At 42.3% G+C, this 16828-nt stretch overlaps 1 protein-coding gene across 2 annotated transcripts in view; it reads left to right on the top strand.

Annotated features, from left to right (window-relative positions):
• The window catches only part of PROM1 (prominin 1), a 152086-nt gene that overhangs the window by 94427 nt on the left and 40831 nt on the right, over window positions 1–16828 (top strand). Inside the window, exons 7-12 of one of the 2 annotated variants that reach the window (XM_023206949.1) lie at window positions 1065–1185; window positions 1975–2038; window positions 2932–3021; window positions 7683–7900; window positions 9979–10053; window positions 12930–12993. In XM_023206949.1, the coding sequence (XP_023062717.1) occupies window positions 1065–1185; window positions 1975–2038; window positions 2932–3021; window positions 7683–7900; window positions 9979–10053; window positions 12930–12993 (632 nt within the window). Of the gene's footprint in view, window positions 1–1064; window positions 1186–1974; window positions 2039–2931; window positions 3022–7682; window positions 7901–9978; window positions 10054–12929; window positions 12994–16828 lie in introns of those variants that run through there. The other variant, XM_023206948.1, reaches the window with a different exon arrangement.

Genomic DNA, 16828 nt, shown 5'->3' on the forward strand with positions numbered 1-16828 from the left:
TGTGATTCCTTACTGCCATCTAGTGGCCAGATTCAACAGAACCTTGGCAATTAGCACCTTCTAATTTAACTATATATTCAAAGGCTTTGCCACAAAAACAGGCCAATTGGTCAAATTATTTTAAGTCAAAGGATTATTAGTAACTAGTCAACAGTAAGAGCCCTTAAAAATTATTACATTAGACATTTTAGATGGCTTGAAAAAAGACGTTTTGTTTTTTTTCCACATAGAGAAGACTTTCCTGCAAGATGCCTTTCATAGGGCGTTTTTGAAGCTTTTTTTGAAGTGTATTTCACATGGAGGAAAGTGTCCTTTTCACAAGTACATATGCATAAGTGTCCATGAAGTGAATCCACCCATGAACAGGGTACTCTGCCATTCCACCCCTGCTCTGGGCATAACCACTGACTTCTAGCACCACCGTTTCACTTGTTTCGCATTTTCTGTAGATGAAATAACACATAGATCCTCTGTTGCATGTGGTTTCTCACATAGCATTTTAGTGCTAAGGTAACTCATGTTTCTTTCCAACCTGGACAATACAGGCACTAACAGACAATTAGAGAAACCAAAAACCTTACAAGCTCCAAGTACTCTTGTCATTTTGATGTTTTTTTCTATAGCCTTCTTTAGGGGGTCAGGGAGCAGAAGAGTGTGTGTGTGTGTGTGTTCACATGCGTGCATATGTTCACACAGGAGGGTGTGTACACACATTCACATGAGGACAGGAATGGAACTGGATCGTGCATGCTGCCTTATAACCTTTTCCCACCTATTTCCTCCACAATTTGTTGTGAACATTGTTCCATTGATGAGAGTCATTTTGAACAGAATGGAGATTTGCCTCCTCTGAGAGAACGGAGTCCTGTTTTGTAGCCCCTACCTGTGTGGTGGTTTGACTGTGGGATGGCGGTGGGAAGGCTGTGGCAGGAGAGGGCAGCCTGAGAGGAAAGGCCAGTCCTTCTGCGGGCTCCTCCCTGACTCCTGCTCTGCTGCCTGGACCTGGACAAAGAACCATGGACCATGCAGTAAATGCTCTTCCTTCTTTCTGCCTTTTCCTGCAGCATTGGCATCTTCTGTGGTTTTGTGGCAAATCACCAGGTAAGAACCCGGATCAAAAGGAGTCGGAAACTGGCAGACAGCAATTTCAAGGACTTGCGAACTTTCTTGAATGAAACTCCAGAGGTAAAGACCATCATCTCCATGTACTGCGATGCTTTATATTTTTGGCTTTTTGGAGTTCCTGTGTATATTTGGAATCTCATTCGAACCTTCTAGAAACACAGTGAATCAGCGTAGACTGGTGCTATCTGTCCACTGGATGAATAAATAAAACCCCAGAAAGTGATTTTCAAAAGAGTACAAAAGCCGAATTTCAGGATTGGTGTTTTAATTTTATTAAGATAATAGCTTAAATTACAGTATGTATTATAAAAGGACTTAACACTTCTAAGGCTCTTATGATTTTTTTTTAAAAAGAAAAGTTTTGAGACCCTATTATCCTTTCTTTTTGGCCATATAGTTAACTTTCCATCACTTGCACAAAGTTACTCTTGTAATGAAACCATCCAGCTTTATAAACATCCATTTATTAATGTCTGCATAGGTACGTCAAATTCCTTGGGAAGGACATGCACACATACTCACGGACACACAAATGGTCTTTAGAGAAGGCCAATGGGATGGTTGAAGGGTGGGGATGGGAGAGGAGGTTCCCTTTCTTCTGTACTCCAGAAGCATGTTGATGAATTACATCTTCAGAACATCGTTTTAAAAAGTGTCTGAGCAGGAAGCAGCCTAAATGTGCGGTGCTCATGGGTTCCAACTTGTCAGAGAGTAGAAAAGTCTCTAAGAACTTGTTGGTTACCTCAAAATGCTCTGATTCAGGAAAACTTTTGTATATTAAATCTCCTTTTGTCTTTTTATTGCCTTTGGACCTTAGAAGGGAAGGTCTCACAGAATGTTCTTTTTCAGCAAATCAAATATATATTGGCCCAGTACAACACTACCAAGGACAAGGCATTCTCAGATCTGAACAGTGAGTAAAATTTAAAGTTGCTTCACATTTTTTTTGGTTTCTTTGTTTTGACTCATCTCCCATAAAACATGGACTAAGAAATGATATACGTGAAAGTTGGGGGAAGACAGAAAGATGATTCCCTAGCCTTACTGCCGATGTGTCCTTTGTTACTCAGCGATTAGAATCTAGCCCTCATCGAAGGCATCTGTTTCACAGGCAGCATGAAGAATGTCACAGGCAAAATGAAGACTGTTTCTTCGTTTTACACTTACTGGAAAGCTTTAGCATTCTTGTAGTCACAAGCGCTCGTTCTCCATTTCCTTCATGAGGGAAAGATTGTTTTCCTGCCAGGTGCCCTACACAGACACAGCTGGCTCCTCAGAGCAACCAGTGGCTTCAGAAATGGCTGGATGGAGAGGGCTCAACCCTGCAGGCCAAGGTTTAGCTTAGTGCTTCTCAACTGGGGGGTGACATTTGGCATGTTTGGTGACATCTGGAGACATTTTCGGTTGTCACAATGAGGTAAAGGTGGGGTGAAGCCAGGGATGCCCCTAAGCATCCCATAATGCTCACGACAGCCCCCACCAGAGTGCAGTCTGGGTGCGAACCCTGGGTCTAGTCAAAGAGATTAGATACAGAGGGCGTTGCACACAGGTCAAGATGATAACACCATGTTCCTGGTATAAGTAAATACCGGGTCTGTGAGTCGTAGTCATTAATTTTTCACTGGGGAACAGTTGGTGCAGAGACCCTGAAGAGAAATCTCTGTACACGAGTCCACCCCTAGACAAGGTCCAGGATGCAAATGGGTTTTGCAGCAGGAGAGGCTGAGGCAGTGTGGAGAGAATGAGGGCGGGGTGGAGAGATGAGCAGAGGCCACCCTCACCATCCCTGTGCTTATTTGCGTGTAGGTATCAATTCAGTGCTAGGAGGCGGAATTCTTGACCGACTGAGGCCCAACATCATCCCTGTTCTTGATGAGATTAAGTCCATGGCGACAGGTAAGCAGCGGGCAAAAATGACCAAAGAAAGTTCCACCCAGGAGTCCCTGGGCTCGGCAGACTCGCTCACTCTTTTCTTGTTCCCTGAGAGCTGGCTTGGGGAGAGCCACCGTCCGTGGCCATGCAGAGAGTTCAGGTCAAGACACTGTGTCGCAATAGCTTGGTTGTGCTCTTTATTGAAGCTTGTGCCAAAGGTGTTGCCATTTCAGATGGTAGGGGCAGAATTTGTTAGGGTCCCACCACCTGTTTTTGTAAACACAGTTTTATTGGAACACAGCCATTCACATTTGTTTAGATATCATCTGTGGCTGTTTTCATGCTCTCATGGCAGAGCTGAGTCATTGGAAGAGACATAGTGTAACCCACAAAGCCTAAAATATTTACTGTCTATCTGGCTGTTTATAGAAAAAGTTTGTTGACCCTGATACAGAAGATGAGGAACCTATAGACATTTAGGTCATCTGAGGGAAATTGATTCATTTTTCCTTCCTGAAAATGAAACTTAGAAGCAAGGAATATATATATATATCTTAAGCCTCCATGGTCAATGATATAAGTGGATAAACTACATGCTGCACTGTAATGAAAAAAGACCTCCCAGGCCCTTCAAATGTTGAGAAAAATGTCCTTGCGAGGTACTTGTTGGAGACGACAATTACATCTATGTAAAACACTCATTTTGCCAATATGAATTTTGCTTTCATGAGCTAGCATCCCTGAGAACGTAGTCCATAAAAAAGATAATTGTGTAGAAATTGGAAAAGTATTCCCGTTCCTTTTGGCATGCCTTATAGTTCAACAACTGAGATGAATGTGTGGAAACAGGAGGACGTGCGGGACAGGCCAGGAGTTGTTAAGATGAGTCCTAACGAGTTGAAAGGCCTTTCCTTCCCTTTCTCCTTGACCCTGCAAAGGGTCCAGCCAACAACAACATTCTCAACATCGACAATAACATCACAAACAACATCCTCTGTTGTTGATGCCTTAGATTTCTCTAGACATCTGTTCTCTTCATCACCAAGCATGTTCTTTCCAGGCAAGGAAACAGAGACCCAGAGAAGGGATATGACCTCAGAGACCATTGCCTCCTGCCTTCCTGTCCTGGCTTTTTCCGCATGGCTTCTCCATTCCTTCTTTCCTTCCTTCCACCCTCCCTCCCTTTTTTTCTTTCCCTCCTTCCCTTCTTACCTCCTTCCTTTCTCCTTCCCTCCCTCCCCTACTCCTTTCTTCCTTGTACACCTGGCCACTGTCCATCATTCCAGTCTTATTTCCATTTTGGGACACTCATCTCTGATGTCACTTCTTCTTCTCATAAGAACATCAGTTCTGTTGGATTAGGGACCCATCCTTATGACCTTATTTAACGTTAGTTACCCACCTAAAGCTCACATCAGTAGTTAGGGCTTCAACATATGAATCTGGGGAAGGCATATTAGTCCATAGCAATTGGTTAGCTGCGAAGTGGTGGAGTTGGGATTCAGACCCTGTTCTAGCAAGAGTCTGTGTTACCTGGACCACCCTAGATGGGACTTAGTACCTTGAAGAGTATTAAGATGGAGGGTGCTGTGGTGAGGCACAAGGAGGCAACACGTGCACCTCTGGAGGGAGAATTGGAAATCTGGGATTCCAGTGCTCACATGGCCACAGATGATGCCAGGCATCCCTGCAGCCTGGATCCCTCGTGCATCAGTGCATTCACAATATTGGACAAGATCTTTTTGTTTTCCAAAAGCTTCAAAGTATTTTATGTCTATAACATATTAACTGGGTTGTAACTCTGGGAGTCATTCCAGGCCCACGAAGATCACATATATTATGTAACTGCAATGTTGAAGAGATCACATATATTATGTTTGCAATATTGAAGAGATCCGAGGTCTCTTCCAGCCCCAAATTAAGTAATGGTGAAGGCAGGCAAAAGTATATGAATGATGCACTGTGGTTGATGCATTGGAGTAGTTGTTACTTTTTGCCCAATGTTCTTGCAATTTTTAGTAACTGAATTATAGTAGTTTTTAGGTAAAAGATGATTCAAAGATTCTCTTTTTCTCTTCAGTGTCTCGTGTGTTATTATTAAAATTCTTTTTTTGTTTGTTTGTTTGCTAAAAATGCTTTGCAGCTCTAGGTGTTCAGTGGGTTTTGGAGAGAACAAAAACATGCCATTGTTTTGGTGTACAAATCATATTTGGACTGCAGAACAGGACCTATAAAGGAAATATACTATGGGCTGGTAAAATGGTAATTCACTAAAATTGAGGACCTCAGATAGCTTTTCCACTTACTTCAGATACATAATATATATGATGATGGCAGGCCTGGACTGACTTCCAGAGTTACAACCCAGTTAATAGTTTATAGACAGAAAACACTTTGAAGCTTTTGGAAAACATGTATTTATCACTTCTGAGTCCTTCCTGTGACATGACAGAATATTATCCACAGCCTAGAATGGCTATGAACAGTGCTTAATACACATTTCCTGGGCCATGCTTTTATTTTGTCACCTGTCATTCTCCGTTGGTGGTGGTGGTGGTGGTGGTGGTGGTGGTGGTGGTTCTTGCCTTAAGATAATTTATCTTGAAGTCAAAGTGAAAAGGACTGTGAGGAGTAAACCACAGAACATTAAAATGTGAAGTGTGTTTTAGCCTGCTCTTTTGTGTTCTTCTGTGTATTTCTGGTGTATTTCTGTGTATTTCTGGGGTACTTCTGTGTATTTCGGGTTGCAGCTGAGTTCTTTTTTGTTTTGCTGTGGTTAATATTTATTGAGCTTCTACCATGAGCCAGATACCAGGCTTCATGCTTCACTGACAATACTGGGTGATAGGTGGGAGAGATGAAAAACTGATACCCAGGGTGCTCTTTGATAGCCCTAAATATTATTATAATCTTAAGTATTGTTAAGCTATGATTAGACTGAAATTCAAGAGAAATACTGTTTGAAGCAGAGTTTAAGATTTTCTATTCAGGTAAAGTGATAGAAATTTGAGACCAAGGAAGATACAGTTCAATTCTGGAAGCCTCCCCAGGTCTCTGGGTACATCCTCAAAGCTAGGTTGCAGTATCTAACCAGATCTGCATGGGGGAGACCTGCATGGGGGAGACCATCTCCTAAGAGCTCAGTCCCACAAGCTATTAGGGCACAGCCTGGAATCAGACTCTTTTAGTAACCAGGAGGTGACCTAACTCACTCCCTAATTTATAGATGAGACTGAGGTCCTGAGAAGTGAGAGTTTGCCAGATGTGCTGTAGCAGGGTAGAAGCAGAACTGGAATGCAACCTCGGGCTACTTTTGGCTAGACTCAACATGAAAACATTTTAAAAATGTGTGCGTGTGTGTGTGTGCGCGTGTGTGTGTGTGTGTGTGACACTCAAGTATTATCTGTTATGTGGCTGCCAGGAAAGGGTGGGGAAGCCAGTTTTTAAGGGCATTCATACTTTTCCTTGAAACACCCAATTGCAGCTTGATCCTCAACCATCTGTTCCGTGAGCCACAGAGCAAAGACCTGACCAAGAAGATTTATTTGCTTAGAAGAAGAGCAATGCCCTCTAATGTAAATTTCACATCTTGTACTGTTGTGGCTTTAAGCCACTATAGAAAAAAGTTACAATTCCCTACCTCCCTAGTCATATATAGGTAGCTCCACCATCCAGATAAATCACGATAGCAAACAATTATTCTGGATTTCCTAGTACAGATGCCCCTCCACATACACGATGGGGGGTCACATCCCAATAAACCCATGGTGAAGAGAAAACATTGTAAGTTGAAAATGCTTTTAATACACTGTAGAATATGCATTGTTTGCCCTCTTGATTGCACGGCTGACTGGCAGCTGTGGTTTGCTGCTGCAAGAATCCTACCACATATCACTAGCCTGGGAAAGTTCAAAATTCAAAATTCGAAGTACGATTTTAACTGAATGCATATAGCTTTCCACTATCACCATATTGAGAAATCATACATTGAACTATTGTTGGTTGGGTACTCTCTGTACAAGAATGTGTCCTAGCGGGTGGGGCTTCCAAAATTAAACAGATAGACCACTGCCTTTGAGGCATTTTCATCTGACTGATCTAACCCCCATGTTGCATGATGAATGTGGTGGTGTTTCCGTACTTGAAGACGAGGAAATTAGCTCAGAGTGGTTCAGGCGTCTATTTTCAGTCACATAGCACATAGCAAAGCTGAGATCCATGCCTAGACTGGCCTCAATCTAAAACCGTGCTCTTAACTACTGTGCTAGTTTTGATTCCAACTCTTAGAATAATTAGAGCTAAAATATGTCTGGATGTAATCCATTTTGATGTGCATTTAAACTGCTAGGATTAACTTGTTTGGACTGACCTCTTCGAGGCTGGATGGTGACGACTTTGCTGACCACTGCTGGCCAGTGAATGCTGCATCGAGGTGTCCCCATCACGCTCCTGGGTTGGTGCTTGCTCCCTGCTTCTTGTTGGAAAGAGACCCTAAGCGGGAGAGTGGAGCTGGTTGGAGCAGCCTAGCGATGCTCCTGTATTCCCCTCAGACTGCCCCTTGCACTGTGTCCCTCTCACTGCCATCTAAAGTCATTTACCAGTCCATCCCAAGTCCCTTTAGACACACTTTTGTCGATGAGGAAGGACTTGGCATGTCTGTTCTGAAGTGGGCTGTGTTTCTACAGCAATCAAAGAGACCAAAGAGGCGTTGGAGAACATGAACAGCACCTTGAAGAGCTTGCACCAACAAAGCACACAGCTTAGCAGCAGTCTGACCAGTGTGAAAACCAGCCTGCGGGCATCTCTCAATGACCCTCTGTGCTCAGTGCGTCCATCAAGTGAAACCTGCAACAGCATCAGATTGTCTCTAAGCCAGCTGAATAGCAACCCTGAACTGAGGCAGGTGAGCAGGCATGAGTTTGCCATGGTCAGGGGCTGCATGCTGGGGACTGCCAGGCAGGGCTAAGTGAGGGTGACCTATTCAGTGCACGGTGGCCTGACTTGGAGGACGGTTAGCCCCTGGCCTCTGTCACCCTTCTTGGGTCATTTGATCGCCCTATTGGAATGACCACAGAAGGAGCAAAGCAGTAAAAGGGAACCGCTTTGTGGCAGTTCTCTACCACTGAATGAAACACATCAGAATTAATTCAGCTTTACAAGGAGAAAAGAAACAATATATTCATGTAGACCTTTAAGAGTTAAAAAAATATTTTAAATGATGTGCTTAGTCTATTAACTGCATATGCTGAAATAGAAGAAAAATCTCCCATTTTCCCAAAGAAAAGATTTTTTTAAAAAGAATTTGGAACAACTTGGATTATATAAAGTTCTGAGATGTAGGTAAAATGGCCACGTCTGTTAACGATGTCTAACTTATTTGCTTAGATACACATCTCACTTTTTTTTTTTTTTTTTTTGAGATGGAGTCTCACTGTGTTGCCCAGGCTGGAGTGCAGTGGCACCATCTCAGCTCACTACAACTTCCAACCTCTCGGGTTCAAGTGATTCTCTTGCCTCTGCCTCCCGAGTAGCTGAGATTACAGGCACCTGCCGCCACGCCTGGCTAATTTTCATATTTTTAGTAGAGATGGGGTTACGCTGTGTTGGCCAGGCTGGTCTCAGACTCCTGATGTCAAGTGATCTGCCTGCCTCAGCCTCCCAAAGTGCTGGGATTACAGGCATGAGCCACCATGCCCGGACACCTCACATTTTATATAAAATAACATTTTAGTATAGATATACTTTTTCTCACTCTTACATTTCATTCCATTGTTTTTCAAACATTTCACCTGCAACATCTGTGTGTGTGGATATCACTATAATTGTTTTTGATTGAATAGTTTTTTAGAGCTTAGTTGCATCTGAATTGTTTGAGATAGATCCTTTTTGGGGGGCACTTTTTATTTTTAATGTTGTATCAAACGTGAAAAACTTGCAAGATGAATGCACGGATCCTTGTTCACACACCCTTTGTCCACATTCTTCAAGGGTCACCATTTTGCACTATTTGCTTTATCATATTTTATCAGTTTATCTGTCTGTTCATATCATTTAATATATACATTCATAAAATAATATGCATTTTTTACTCAAAAGGTAAGTTGGGGATACGTTGTAGACATCATCATGCCTTTTTACCCCTAAATATTTTATTGTACTTACTAACTTTACATAATCATTATATAATGACCTAAATTAGGATAACATTGACCCGACACTACCATTTAATCCACAGTGTCCACTCAAATATTGATCTTTCCAAAAATGCCTTTTATAACTATCATCTCTTTTTCCAGTCCCGGGTCCAGGCCAGGATTACACATTGTCATTTATTGTCATGTCTCTTTCATCCCTGTTAATCTGGAACAGTTTCTAAGTGTGTCTTTTCTTTTGTGACACACACATTTTTGAACAGGCCATTTACTTTGTAGAATGGTCTTCAGTTTAGGGTTGTTTGAAGTTACTCATATTTGCCAGGGAAATATCACAGTAGTGATATTATGTCCTTGGACATCATGTGAGAGGCATATGATGTTTGTCCCAGTGTTGGTAAGAGCCAGAGCACTTCAAATCCATGTATAATGCTGTAAGTGGAAATACTATTCCAGATTACTCACTAGTATAACCACTGACTACATTGCTTTTAAACATGGCTTTAAAAAGGTTGTTTACAATTGTATTGAACAGTGTTTAGTATTTGAAATTGTGAAGTCATATATATTACATGTGTGTTACATTTCTTTGCCTCATTTTTTTAGCTGATTACAGCAAGAGACCTCCAGACATCAAAAAAATTAGTGCTTGTCAAGGAGGGTCTGAGCTGTGTTTTTCCCAAATAAAACTCTATTGTTGAAAAGAAACTGAGATTGTACCCTCTAGTATAGACGCTTTGGGACTTGGATATACAATGACTTCTTGCTTCATGAGGAATTGTTTTGAAGGTAACAACCTCGTCTTATATTTCGTTTTATAAATTTTCAGCTTCCACCTGTGGATGCAGAACTTGACAAAGTTAATAACGTTCTTAGGACAGATTTGGATGGCCTGGTCCAACAGGTATGTTTTTTGGAAAAAATACAATCACTGATTTTATATAATTTTAAAGGGTGGACTAGTACGTAAGAAAATGGGAAACAGCAAAACAGTGAAATTCCAGAGAAGGGTCACCAAGAAGGGTGATAGCTATTACCTTCCAGGCAATTGTGTTCATCATTCCAGCTCCCAGGATTTTTGTTAAGCACCTGTGATGTGTAAAGTGGCATGCTAAGACCATGAGAGATCAAGAAGAATATGACCTCTGATTTCCTAGGCCTCAGAATTTAGTGGGTGTAATGCCGAACCCCACACTGATTCTAATACAAAATGCTGTCCCCCTCTGCCAGTGAGTCAGCTATACTGGTTTTCTTTTTGTTCTTTGCTACCTTCACGCATTTGCACACGCTCTTCCCTCTGCTTGGCACTCTCTTCTTTTCCCCCCTCCTAGTAGCCTGGCTACTTAGTTATTTTATTTATTTATTTATTTATTTATTTATTTATTTATTTATTTATTTATTTTTTGAGATGGAATCCCCCTCTGTCGCCCAGGATGGAGTACAGTGGTGCAATCTGGGCTCACTGCAACCCGTGCTCCCAGGTTCAAGTGATTCTCCTGCCTCAACCTCTTGAGTAGCTGGGATTACACCTGTGTGCCACCATGCCTGCCTGAGTTTTGTATTTTTAGTAGAGACGAGGTTTCACCATGTTGGACAGGTTGGCCTCGAACTCCTGACCTCAAGTGATTTGCCCCCCTTGGCCTTCCAAAGTGCTGGGATTACAGGCATGAGCCATCGCACCCGGCCACTACTTAGCTTTTTAAGCTTCATATATCACCTTCTTTTTTTCTTTTTGACATAGAGTCTTGCGCTGTTGCCCAGGTTGGAGTGCAGTGGCATGATCTCAGCTCACTGCAACCTCTGCCTCCCAGGTTCAAGCAATTCTTATGCCTCAGCATCCCAAGTAGCTGGGATTACAGGCACGTGCCACCCCACCAGGCTAATTTTTGTATTTTTAGTAGAGATGGGATTTCACCATCTTGGCCAGGCTGGTCTTGAACTCCTGACCTCAGGTGATCCACCCACCTTGGCCTCCCAAAGTGCTGGGATTACAGGCATGAGCCATCACGCCCAGTCCATATATCACCTTCTTAACAGGCCTTTCCTGGGCTTCTTGACTAGGTCAAACCCTTTTTAATACATTCTTGCAGCATTGCAAATATTCTCTGTTAATTTCCTCATAACTGTAATTATTTCTTTAATGTCTCCCTTCCCACCACTGGACTGTAAACCCCCAAAAAGGCAGGGACAGCATTGGTCTGGAATTCCCTGATTTCCCCAGTAGCTTACTAAATGTTGCTGTTTATTCAACCAATAGATACTGAATATGCAATAAATATTTCTTTTTAGATTATAGTTCAGTAGAGTGCCTGGGCCTATGGAAGAATGAGAGGATAGTTTTATTCTTGACTCTGTCATTTAGCATGGATGTAAAAACATCTCAAATCTCTATTAACCCATTTATGCTTATTTTCCATTATTGGAACGCTAAACTCTTGGGAGTTATTCATATCCTACTGCCAAATGTCATCACCAGGTTCTGATTTTTCACAAAAAATATTTGCAACCTTCAGCATAAGTGGGTTAAACACTTGTCTACATATGTTTACTAGACACTTACTGACAAAGTTATTCAAAATTTCAAACAAGTTATTCAAAATTTCTTGGTCTTTGCACTCTGGTGTTACTTCATTTGTTAAAGACGGCATTGAACCGGGAGATCTGTAAGACACTTTCCAGCTGTGAAATCCCCCATGGCATCTGCAAGTCCAGACACAGATGAATGTCAAAGAGTCAGGCACACAGAAAACCAACACAAGCACTGGTGTGCTCAGTAGCTTAGTCTCCTTGGAGGAAACAGAAGTCATGATGTTCATTTTGTAACATCTGACGTAGCTAGGCTAAGGTGGAAACTGGCCGGCACCATAAATGTTATGAAGGTGGAAAGTGCTGTACTTCTCCCTGGCAGACAGCTAAGTACACCAGCAGACGTGAAGAAACACTCACCAAAGCCCTTCCAGAGGAAAGGCTGGACGTTTAGTTGAATTATTTGGAAATAGTGATATTTCCCTCTCATGGGGGGTTTAGCCCCAAAGCCCTATCACTTGGCACGGTTGTTTTTTCTTTTTGTTCTATCCTCACCACAGTTGTAGCCTCTGTAAGCCATGCTTTGGTGTATATATATATATATATTTTTTTTTTCAGTTAGACTATATCTCTAGTTTTATTTTTAATTAGAAAGTAAGATTCTGTTTTTAGAAATTCACCTTCTGTCTGCACATGGGATATTGTACCGATCAGGGCCTCTTAACCTCAGCACTGCTGACACCGTGCATGGCTCTTAGCGGTGGGGGCTCTCCTGTGCATGGTAGGGTATTTATTAGCATCCTTGGCCTCTCCCCCAACAATCTCAGCAGCAACCCACAACTGTGACAACCAAAACGTCTCCAGACTTTGCCAAACATACCCCAGTTGAGAACAAAATTTCTCCCAGTTGAGAACCACTGGGAGTATATATGTATATTGTATATATATGTATGTATAGATGTATGTGCCCGTAATAGTACCTAGGCTCTGTGTAAATATGTTGATTTTAAAATTATGGGGACCCCCATATGAAAAATTTCTAACACAATCTTTGATTGATATAATTTAAAGACAATTCTCTTTAAAGGGGATTTTTTTTAGACTCTTGATGACCATATAATGATAGTTTCACCCTTAAGATGAATGTTATATTTTTATTTTGCCTCTCTACTCGTACTACGTTGCAAAATGAGTGACTAGTCAACTCGTCTTCAACTTACCGTGTACTTCCATTTATTTTGAAATGTTTTTCAGGGCTATCAATCCCTTAATGATGTACCCGACAGAGTGCAAAGCCAAACCAAGACCGTCGTAGCAGGTGAGATTCACAGTTTGAGGTGATTTTGTGTCTCTCTGATTAGAAGGTCAGTACAGAGAAATGAGTTGCCAAGTATTGCATTGTTCTTTTCCTTTAAAAAAAAAAAAAAAAAAAGGAACAGTTTCTCATTAAAACCGTCAAAATGAAACAAGTATCAGAGCTTTACAATTGTGTCACTTTATTCGGTGACTTCAAAACAAGAACAAACCTGTTATTGAACATTGATAAACGTCATTCAGCCCAGCCGGCAGCTGCCACATGGTTGAGAGCCGCAGTGTAATCCAGGTCCCTAGAGCGTGTGCCTTGAGACCTTACAGCAGCCACAGTTTGGAAACTCATTCTGATTTTCACTGAAGAGAAAAACTGTAGATTATTATATTTTCTAGACAAACTTAAAATCAAACTTTTAAAAGGAATACTGTATAAAAGGATTTATTTTGTCATTAGGAAGATTTTAATCTGTCCACTGAGGCTGAGGCAATAGTATTTTAGGCTCCTGAGGTTGCTTACAATTTTGGAGAGACAGAAACAATGTGGAGAGGATTCTACTCAAATTACTGAATCCTGCTGTATTTGGGTTATGAGATTTGGGGTGAATGTACAGAGGGAGAGAATGCAGTGGTAGCAGTGCTTTGTGCAATGATAGAGACAAACCTGGGTTATTTGCTTGATGAAGAAATCTCTGGGCTGGGTGCAGTGGCTCACGCCTGCAATCCCAGCACTTTGGGAGGCCAAGGCAGGTAGGTCACCTGAGGTCAGGAGTTTGAGACAAGCCTGGCCAACATGGTGAAACCCCATCTCTATTAAAAATACAAAAATTAGCCAGGCGTGGTGGTGCACCCCTGTAACCTCAGCTACTCGGGAGGCTGAGGCAGGAGAATCGCTTGAACCCAGGAGGTGGAGGTAGCAGTGAGCCGAGATCTAGCCACTGCACTCCAGCCTGGGCGACTCTTTCTCAAAATCAAACAAACAACAAAAAAAGAATAGAAAAGAAAAGAAATCTCTGAAGCTATGTAAAGCTATCTTCTATTTCTTTGAAAAATCAATTTGGTGCTGCTTTTATCTGTTGAGTAAGTGGTTTTAAAATGTTATGTTAGAGATACTTGATTATTTTCCCCTAATAGTGTTTTTTTGACCCGTGAAGAGTTTGAGTAAAAAAGTGTTTTATCTTGCTACATAACACTTTAGATGTTTTGTGGGTTTCCTTTTGTATAGTATAAGATTCTACTTTAAAATATTAAGATATTAAGGACAGGGTTCAGACTTTCGTGTGCTAACCTCTGAAGGCTGATGCATGCTCTACGTCTGACAGTCACCTGCTCACTAATCTCTTGTGTTTAATTTTTTGGTTTCCCCTCTCTGGACCTCTCCTGCCCATACGTGCAGCCCTTCCTTGTAAGTCTGACACAGCAAAGTGTGCTGCGTGCGTTGAGTGCGGAGCATGGCGCATGGTGCCATTGCCTGAGCACAAGCCAGCGTTTTCCTAGAGCCGGGTCAGTGCCGCTCTGTCAGCCTGGATCACAGGTGTTTAGTTTCATGTCCTTAGCTCTCATCCCAACCTGAACAGATTATTTAGTGCCAACTCTGTGCCAGGCTCTGCCAGGCACTGGGCCGTGAGATGCATAAGCCATGAGTTCTTCTTGTCCTTTAGTCAGCCATGTGTACACAAACTTGTTGTCACACTCTGGCACCATGACCAGGTTGGTGCCAGGGAAACAAGCTGAGGAGAGGCTAGTGGGAGGCTGCCTGGAAAAGGGGACATCGAGAGAGGTTTGAAGAGGGTATATGATAAGAGAGGGCACCAGTCACGTAGAGAGTCGCCAGAGCAGCAAAGTCATGGAGCCATGTCGTGCATGAGGGCAAGCCAGGCTGAGAAGCAGGCACAGGCCCTAGAGCTGCTCCTAGAAGACGGGAAGGCTGCATTCCCCATCTCTCAAAATCTCAGAAGTAACCAAGAGACCCACTGAGTCATTTTTGGCCAAGGATCCTCAGGTGTTTTCACACACGAGCCATCTGGAGAAGGCAATGAGCCCCAAGGAGTAACAGTCCGTTCTTAACGACTCACATCCAAACACCTGACACTCTGTTGCTTGCTTCTGTGTCTTTGATTTCTAGATGTCATAGCTAGTGAAAAACAAACTTTAAAAAAGTTTCCGGGGCCGGGTGTGGTGGCTCACTGCTATAATCCCGGCACTTTGGGAGGCTGAGGCAGGAGGATAACTTGAGGCCAGGAGCTCAAGACCAGCCTGGGCAACATGGTGAGATTCCATCTCCCCATCTCTACAAAAAGTAAAATCGTAAAAAATTAGCTGAGCATGGTGGTACACACCTGTAGTCCCAGCTATTTGGGAGGCTGAGGTGGGAGGATCCTTGAGCCCAGGAGGTTGAGGCTGCATTGAGCCATGATCATGCCACTGCACTCCAGCCTGGGCAATACAGAGAGATCCTGTCTCAAAAAGAAAACAAAAAGTTTCCTGCCATTTTTATGTGATTACATTTTGAACCAAGCTACCATCTCTATTCTCTACCTGAAGTTCACCGGGAGCCTCAGGATAATATTTTGAGAACTGCTAATCTTGTCTCTGCTGCTGCAAAGAGATTTACCTCTCTTGCAGGATCAGTGGACTTTTAACTGATTAGTGTGTTCTTTGTATGTCCATGTGAAGAATCACTTGGATACAGCCACCTTCAGAACTCATGTGAGCACTGGTTCAGGTGAAATCCTGCACCCCAGGTGAGTTTGATTTTAGGACCTGTTGTGATGGACACTCTCTAGAAAACTGGTTTTCTTTGAACGTAACTCCTGTCTGAGATAGTAAGATTGATAGCAAAGGAAACTGGCCACTGAGACTACTATTGGTTTTTGAATAGAAAAAACACAGACATACTTCCTAAGAAGTCTCAATTTGTATCAGTCAGGTAAAATTTTAACAAAAATATCACCCAGAGTCACTTGCGTTTTTTGTTTGTTTGCTTGGTTTTTAAATGGGGCCTTGAGAATTACTCCATTTCTGAAGGCCTTCCCTTCCCTTCCCTTCCCTTCCCTTCCCCCCTTGTTTTCTTTCTATTTTTTGAGAGCGACTCCTGCTCTGTCGCCCAGGCTGGAGTGCAGTGGCACAATCTTGGCTCACTGCAACCTCTGCCTCCCAGGTTCAAGTGATTCTTCTGCCTCAGCCTCCCGAGTTACAGGCGTGCGCCACCACAACTGGGTTATTTTTGTATTGTTAGTAGAGATGGGGTTTTGCCATGTTGGTCAGGTTGGTCTCGAACTTCTGACCTCAGGTGATCCTTCCACCTTAGACTCCCAAAGTGCTGGGACTACAGGTGTGAGCCACTGTGCCCGGCCCTGAATACTATTTCTTAGATGGAGAAAATATTGTTATTACTTCTTTATTTTCCCAAAAGCATGTAATGGGGACTTTAGAGTCAGATGCACCCAAGTTTCAATCCCGTTACCAGAGCTTTCTTTTAAAAGACCCATGGGCAATTAATTGAATCTCTGTGAGCCTCCGGGTCGCTGTTAGTAAAATGGGGAATGGGACTATCTACCTCAGTGAAATAAATGAGTTACTATTTATAAAAGTGCCTGGCACATAGTCTGCACACCATACATTTTAATCACTTGATCTACTTTAAGTAAAGTAAGTAGAAGAGAGAAACTGGCTTGACTTCAGTACCATCTCATTAAAGTCAGTCCTCACAGCTTGCTGTTTTGTTGTTAAATAATTGCTTTTTGATGGTCTTGGCTATATTCATGCTTGTTGTAGAATCTTATCATATTTTAAACACATACATAACATGAGAAAAACTAAAGGTGGTTCAGGCTTTTCTGTTT

The sequence above is a fragment of the Piliocolobus tephrosceles genome, chromosome 3 (genome assembly GCF_002776525.5).
Source record: "Piliocolobus tephrosceles isolate RC106 chromosome 3, ASM277652v3, whole genome shotgun sequence".
NCBI classification, from domain to species: domain Eukaryota; kingdom Metazoa; phylum Chordata; class Mammalia; order Primates; family Cercopithecidae; genus Piliocolobus; species Piliocolobus tephrosceles.